This window comes from Hypomesus nipponensis, chromosome 21 (assembly GCF_054491055.1).
Source record: "Hypomesus nipponensis isolate SF chromosome 21, ASM5449105v1, whole genome shotgun sequence".
Taxonomy (NCBI): Eukaryota; Metazoa; Chordata; class Actinopteri; order Osmeriformes; family Osmeridae; genus Hypomesus; species Hypomesus nipponensis.
The window spans coordinates 12,248,114-12,255,782 of NC_140381.1; the positions used below are offsets into that span (position 1 = coordinate 12,248,114).

The following is a 7,669-nucleotide window of genomic DNA, read 5'->3' on the forward strand; positions in this document are numbered from 1 at the left end:
GTCCCTGGTACCCGAGTGGGGTCTTTAAATCTAACATGATTTGTAAGTTAGCTCTATCCAAATGTATTGTATCCATCGGTTCCTTATTGTGTGTGTGTAAATACAGTTGTATGTTGAAATGATTTGCATTGACAAAAAAGGCAGTCAGAGTTTTGTACTCAAAGTGTGTATTACAATTTAGAATACAGAAGAAGAAGAAGCTTAAAGGGTAACTTCAGGTTTTTCCTGAGGAATAAACACAAAGAGAACAATGTTCTCTTAAAATTGGAAAAAGCGGTTCATCTGGTATAGCAGTACCAAAGATGCCTTTAGGTTTATTGTTGACAGCTAAGTCTTAATAAAAGAGCCAGTTTTCTAGAAAGAAAAAAAAAGATATGCAAATCCTGTCCAGATAATTCAAACAAACAAAACTAGCCTAAACAATGGTTTTAGGAACAACTACACCGTTTGGCTGACGGAAGAGTCTCTCTGACCCTTTTACTGTAAGAGCCTATTTTTTAGAACAAGTGCTTTGTTCGAAAGTTTCTCTCCATCGAGTTCCATCAGAATTTTTTGAATGACCTCAAAGGTATAACGAAGGTCAGCAGGGTAGCTGAAGTTCAGAGCATACATTAGTCCAAAAAGCATTGCAACCGCTAATGCTACATTGTCCAGTTCTTGCAACACCTTGATGCCTTCAAGGACAATGCCGATGTTCTCTGGTTCATCACAAGCATGTTCTTTCAGAACATAAATTCCCATAGTGGTGTCTTCCATGGCCTCGTTGATGGCGTCTTCACCCATGCCCTGTAAAAAAAAGGGCCAGTAAATGAGACCAATCGAGAAACAAATTATTAACCATTAAATCACAGAGAATTTTTTTTTGACAGAGCAGTAGTTGAGTGTGGGAAGATATCTAGTGTTGTAATTACAATTAATTTAACCAATTAAACTTGGGATGTTTTCTTGTTTATTTAAATAATGTGACAAATGTTAAATAGTCAATGACTTATAAAGAAAACACATTGAAAATAATCACATAGCCATCACAACTAGCCAGTTTAAAGTCATGTTTCAGATTTGTTAAAGGTCCCATGACATGCTGTTTTGTATGCTTTTAGACAGGCCTTAGTGGTCCCCTAATACTGTATCCGAAGTCTCTTTCCCGAAATTCAGCCTTGGAGCAGAATTACAGCCACTACGAGCAGTCCCACAATGAGCTTTCCTCAGGACGTGCCGTTTCTGTGTCTGTAGCTTTAAATGCTAATGGAGGAGGAGAGAGGCGGGGCAAACTGCCATGCTTCGGTAGGGGAACTCATATTAATGGCAAAAAAACTCATAAAGTGAAGTTTTCATGCCACAGGACCTTTAAATATTGATTGTATAATGCTATTAAACAGGTAATTTTAATAGATTATCAAAATAATAAATCAATATATTTTCTATGAATCATTTCAGCCCAAGTGATCAATCAGGAGAACAAAAAGGGAGTTGTAAGCACACAACACATACCACATATTGCTTCACAAGGTTTTCTGGATCTTCACCCATGTAGATACAGATTCCCTTGATGATACACTCTCGTCCGGCATCTATATCATCACACTGAAATATTTTTTTGATTAGCTTCTTAGTTTAGCACTTGCTTCATTTTGAAGTCAACTACTGGTGTACCCTGCCTACTTACATCAGCCATTTGTGCATTGATTGTTTTGAGTTTTTCCCCTAGCTGTCCTCCTCTCTTTTTGAACAGCTTCACCAGCTTGTCAGAGTGGAGGTCAAGCTGAGACAGAAACTTTGATTGTAGTGGGACAGTGGTGATTCTCTTGAATTCAGCGTTGATCTGAAAACAGATAATAAGCACAAAGGAATTAGGTTAAAATGGTAATCATCAGGGATAAAGCCATCACACATACAGTAGACCAGGACAGTCCTGAGTGATAAAGCACAGACGGATAATATACAATCAGGCATGTTGGCAGTTTGCCACTGTATCCAAGACTTTACTTATATCAACAGAAAACCAAAAATAAAAAAAACAGCATGAGATAAGCCTTACCTCACTGACGTCAAACAGAGCAGGCCAACTTGCCATGAAATCCTCCACCATTGGTGCATCACGAACAACTTCATGTCTTCTGTGTGCAAAAGTCTTTTCCATCTTGAGTTTTACAACCTCTCTGTTGTCTTTTTTTTTTACATCCAAGAGTAGAGCTTTCTGCATGGCCTCCAGACTTTCCTCAGTTTCTGCTGATGGATATGTTGGGCAAAAATTCACCTCTGCTCTCTTTGCCTTTTTGACACCAAAGGCTGCACTGCGCTTCCCAGTAGGCTTGTTTTTTAAAGAGTTCACTGTCACTTCTGGGCAGCCTAGCTTTCTCAATTGTGTGCGGTAGTTGGATAGTTTGTATTTCAAACTGGTCTTCCACCCACCACATCCAGAAGAGGACCCCTTCTCTGTTAAACATGGATGTGTCTTGATGAGACTCTGGGCTACCTGTTCCATCTCCTTATCAGTGACATAGACTTTATACTGCACAATTTCCTGCACCAAACTGTCAAGAATGGCCGACTTCAACTTCGGATCTGGAATAAGTACTGTGCCATTTTCAATACAAGCTAAACTTGCCTGCTGAAGTTTTATTTCGGAATCGTAGGAGAACTTGGGCACATGAAAGACAGCAGGCCAAGTGGACCGTGAGCTTGTTGACTCATTGGATGACAGTATATCTGTATCTACAGATCCACCTGAAAGGGATGAAGAGTCCCAGGAAGGACTGAATGCTTGTGGATTTAAGGCTGGATTGAGAACTGTAGACCTCTCATCATCATGCTGCATAGTGGTGGGTCTTGACATGTCAATTACTTTAAGAGTACCTCTGTCTTGTACTTCTGACATTGAGGTGAGGTTAAGGAACTCATTTCCGAACAAGGAATCCATAAACTGAAGTCTAAAATTGTCCTGAAGTCCACACTGTTTCTTCACATTCTCTACAAGTTCATCAACAGATGCTGGGAGTCCATGGGGGAGAGTCAACCTCTGACAGCTGTTATCAGTCAAGTAGACCTTAAGGATCACAGGAGTCCCCATCTTCACAGCCGTTTACTCTGCAAACACACACACAAAATATTCAGACATGTTTAGGATCTGCGGACACCCTGTGATACAATTAACAAATATAGTGGGTTAGAACAAGTATTGCATTAGATAAATATTGTAGTATAAAAAATCTACTATTTCAACCAATTCTCAAAGTTTTGGAAAGAAAAGCCTGCACTGTGGGGACCGTCAGAAATATTAAGAACATAACCTTATTTACCAACGTAGACAAAAGCAAATCATCATACCCCTCCAACTCCGTTGCTAGCTCACCTTGTATTTCTATATGCCTTTTTAAAGTCACCATGCGGACTGATCCAATCTTGTACTCAACAAGTGGATAAGTATCACTGAGTTCACTGGGTGCCACAAAAGTGAATGTACTGATGTGTGGTTGGCTGAGTTCAAAGGCTCTATAATGCTCTCTGTACCAACCACTGAGCTCTTTCACAATGTAAAATACACTCACATGTAAAATACAGATTTGGTCAATTTCACTAAATTCAGGCAATCCGCCTGCTGCTCTGTGGGCCAGTATCATTCCCTTCCTATAGGTTATGCCCTTAGTTGTCACACACTGTGCGAGGTGAACCTCAGGTGTGTCAGGGAACTTTTGCCTGATGGCTTGTGCTATCTCCTCTTTGAGTAAGTCTACTGGTACAGTGGATACAGCTGAGACCTCTAGGTCAGGCTTGCTCAGACATGGTGAGCTCAGATGGTAAGCAATCATCATCTGATGCTTCGAGGCTAATGAGAGGGGCACATTCTTGAAACAGCTTGTGTGTCTGATAACCTGCTTGAAAAAACTATGCTTAGCCTCAAAGCGCATTGTCCACTGGTTGACAACTGGACCAAACAGCCTAATCATCTGAGGGTAGTGTTCCAAATAATGGTGTTTTGGTCGCAGCCTGGTGTCAGGGAACAACTCTTTGTATCTTTGCCGGTGCTCTACGATTTTACCTTCTAAAAATGCAAGTGAGTCATCACTATGCACAGGGGCAACAACAAGCTCTGTGATGTCCTTCAGGTCCATGAGAACAAGCCACGCAGGCTCATCTTCGGGTACAAGTGATCCAACCAAAAAAGGTAAAAACCTGAGCAGGCTCCAGTTTTCATGAGCATTTCCCCCCACCGTTTTTCTGCTGGAAAAACTTTGTGACACTACATGAGGTTTGTTAGTCTTGTCAACCCATTTGTAGGGAAACTTCAGAATGGCATTGTTCAGGTCACCTAATGTGAAAAGCTTTCTGGATATAAGCACCGTTAAACATTGAGCTAGTTCGACTGGGATTATACCCTCTAAAACATCGTGGGCAAGATCAGGCGGATAGCCAAAGATTACATGAAAATGAGACAGGTGTTTTGTGAAGAAGCATTCTTTTTTCACCCCACAACAATGTGTACCTGTATCTTGGGCCTGTTTGACATGGGCTTGATGAAGCTCCTTTGTTCTCAGACTGAACGCACCAGATGCAACAGAATGTAACTGAAAATCAGTGTTTTTTCCTGTGCAAAATCTGCAACAGTGTTCCACCGAAAAACTCTCCAAAAATCCTGCAACTCCGTGCGCTCCCAGGTTGTCAGCCACTACACTGAATACAGTACCTTTAACTGACTCACCTAACAGCGGGACATAAACACCCAGCTCCTCCAGAGTTTTCAGATCTTGTAGGAGAGGTTCAAAGACTTTATCATAACCATAGGTTTTAACATCATCGGATTTGCACAAAACTGACAAGTAGATTGATGATAACGAAGAATGACACCCAGGAGGCAAGTTAGCCAATACCCAATATACCGCACAAAGCTTGTGTTTTTTCCGCGAGGTGCCAAGGGGGTTACAAGTTTCAAAGTCATCCACATAAAAGGTTAGGATGATTCTTGGCTTTTCTCCAGAGAAGAAACTATTTTCTTTAAATAGGGAACCATCTCTTGGGGACCTGTACTTAAATGACACGCCAGAATATGTGCTCTCCTGTCTTTGATGGCCCTCAACAATTGCATCAATGATATCCCCTCTACTTAACAGCTGCTGTAAGGACTTCAATATTGGGACATATTGGAAACTGCGTTTGTTTTTTGCATCAAGAATGTATTCAACTGGCTCTACAACACTGAAGTTCTCCTTGTAATACTTCTGACGCAGATATGCGGTACTTAGAGGGCCACCTTTTTGTATGGACCTTTGCACAGGATTACCAAAACAAATTGCATTAACAGTTTCTCTAATTATAAGTTCATCGACAGGGATGTTTCGCTGATGAAATATTTCCCTTACAATGTCACAAGATGACGAAACAGGTGCACCAATCAAATGATAGAGTTCCCCTAAAAAAACATCGACAGCTGAGCATGGCACATGGACCAAATGCTCCAAGTTCAGCAAAGCAGCTGCAAATCTTTGCTCTATGACCTTCTGTGAGTCCTCAATATGACAACTATTTGAAGGAATGGCAGTATCTGACTGTTCTACACACTCCTGACTATTTGTCTCCAGTTCATTCACAGATGATATCCAAGTAGTACAAACTACTCCAGGTTTAAAATCAACCAACGTATGATGGCAGTGTTTTCGGTTTTTGTGTGATTTAAACGTACAATAAATGTTTGATTTAAAATCACAGCCTATAAACATACATATGACTGTCTCATTTCTTTTGAGATGTGTGTATATATGAGCAAAATAATCCCTCTCTGATGCTAAATCACTACCAGCACAAAGGTGACAACTGAATATCGCTTCCTCCTTGTGAGTGGCTTCTGTTGAGTGGATTTTACTCTGGTGGACAATAAGGGCATTCCACGTCTTAAATGTGCATGGACAGTGCAGGTATGTACATGGAAAGCGAGAACCACGTCCAAAATGTGGATGCTTTAACTTATAGTGATGCAAAAGCTTATGCCTACTTGACAGAGTTGCTGGACACCCCTTACATCTCCACATTCCAACCACCCAGCCCTGTAACAAAAAGTATATCGAGCTCAACATTACTGACAGTAATTTTTCTTATAATTTAAGATCATGGGTCTGTCCTTCGTATGTTGCTTATTACATCCGAGATCAAATGACACATCCAAGATGACATCTGTTTCTGATACTGTTAAAGGTTGTTTAAAATGGCAATGTCTGTGGGAGTAGGTCCATTTTCATGTATAAACAAATGAGAAAAAAACATACTAAATTTTTATATCTGTAACTTTCAATCATTTTGGGGAGTATACATTTTAAAAAGCGTATTTGGGGTTTTAACAGCAACACAAAATAAAATAAATGTAACTTACCAAAGTATTTGATTGAATTTGTTGTTCAAATAGGATCCTATAAGAAAGAAAATATTTAGAATCAGTGAGGTGAACCAAAACAAAGACTTCCCATTAATCAGAATGGGTTTTATTTGCCATGAAAGTTTGCACGGAAAATGAATTTGCTTTGGCAGTAAGGTGCAAACATTTAACACATAGGAATCAACAATTTTAATATGAGGACTACCTATACTAAGGGTCCATAACTAGCAATATTAAGTGGAATTAGATTAAAATAAACTATACAATAAAATATCAATAAAATGTTATATTTTTAATCATATGAACAGTGCGAACGTTAGTTGCCCTGATACATTTTCATGTATGCACCCTCCGCACAGGCACGCGTGTGCAGAACAATGGCGCATTGCACATGGGAGATCACCATGATTTAAGGACAATACAGATAAAACTAGAGCAATGAAAGCATTATACAACAGACAACTTGAGCATGTAAGGAAACAGAACTCAACTTAAAAATACTTGTATGTGAAACTACAAATCATAGGCATTTTTTTTACCGGGGCTTTAGCAACGCATCGACTGTAATTTACCTCACGCCGCACATGACATTTGTGCCTACGATTAGCCACTTAAGACGAAAAAACTGAAATATAATTGGCAATCGGCATGACAGCCAGATGCAAAATGTGAAACTAAAACTATGTGCACGAGTCGACGGGCAGCAAATGGTACTGAGAACACCGTGATTAAGTGCCAGCTAACTAGCTAGAGCTAGCTAGGCTAACACCAGCACGTTAGCCAACATGACATTAAAAGGCTGATAAAAAATGTATAAGCCAAATATTGCTGCATATGATGAACAAGCTGCTGATTACTTTAGGTATGTCGTTTCGTTAGTATTTCGATGCATTAAAACAGATTTAATCTTACCTTTTCAAAATGAACTCAGCACACAGACTTCATCTTCTCATTTGACGTCTTCTCTAACTGCCGTTATTTTTCCCGGGCAGATGGCTTGTGTTCTCGCGTTATCTCGTGATCTCACGAGTCCATAGAGTGCAACATCAGTTTGGCTAGATTTTATCACGTTATCACAACACGACTGGATCTAACAACTGTTGAGTTGTTGAATTTTATGCAAATCGTACATGATTTAATCACGTTAACCTTTGGAACATGAAACAATATTGTTCAAATTACATGTTAAAGTTTTGTAAATTCAATAACCAGCCAGTTTCCTTTTTTTCAGTGTGAGCCATAGACTTATATTGAATGAGCACAGGGAGAACTGGCTTGAGTTGCCTGCCCTGTTGCAGCAAGTTA

At 39.8% G+C, this 7,669-nt stretch overlaps 1 protein-coding gene across 3 annotated transcripts; it reads right to left on the reverse strand.

Moving 5' to 3' along the window:
* Positions 1-133: 133 nt before the first annotated feature.
* On the reverse strand, positions 134-7,367 carry LOC146238033 (uncharacterized). 3 transcript variants are annotated; one of them, XM_084686015.1, is made up of 7 exons: positions 7,277-7,345; positions 6,362-6,398; positions 5,987-6,038; positions 2,039-3,087; positions 1,667-1,822; positions 1,492-1,584; positions 134-786 (listed from the first exon to the last, which is right to left on the reverse strand). In XM_084686015.1, the coding sequence occupies exons 4-7, from the start codon at positions 3,068-3,070 to the stop codon at positions 478-480; spliced, it is 1,590 nt and encodes a 529-aa protein (XP_084542141.1). In that variant the 5' UTR covers positions 3,071-3,087; positions 5,987-6,038; positions 6,362-6,398; positions 7,277-7,345; the 3' UTR covers positions 134-477. The 3 variants fall into 3 exon arrangements, with proteins under 3 accessions (XP_084542141.1, XP_084542142.1, XP_084542139.1); XM_084686016.1 differs by having other exon boundaries at positions 3,353-6,038; positions 7,277-7,341; XM_084686013.1 differs by lacking the exon at positions 5,987-6,038 and having other exon boundaries at positions 7,277-7,367.
* Positions 7,368-7,669: the final 302 nt, after the last annotated feature.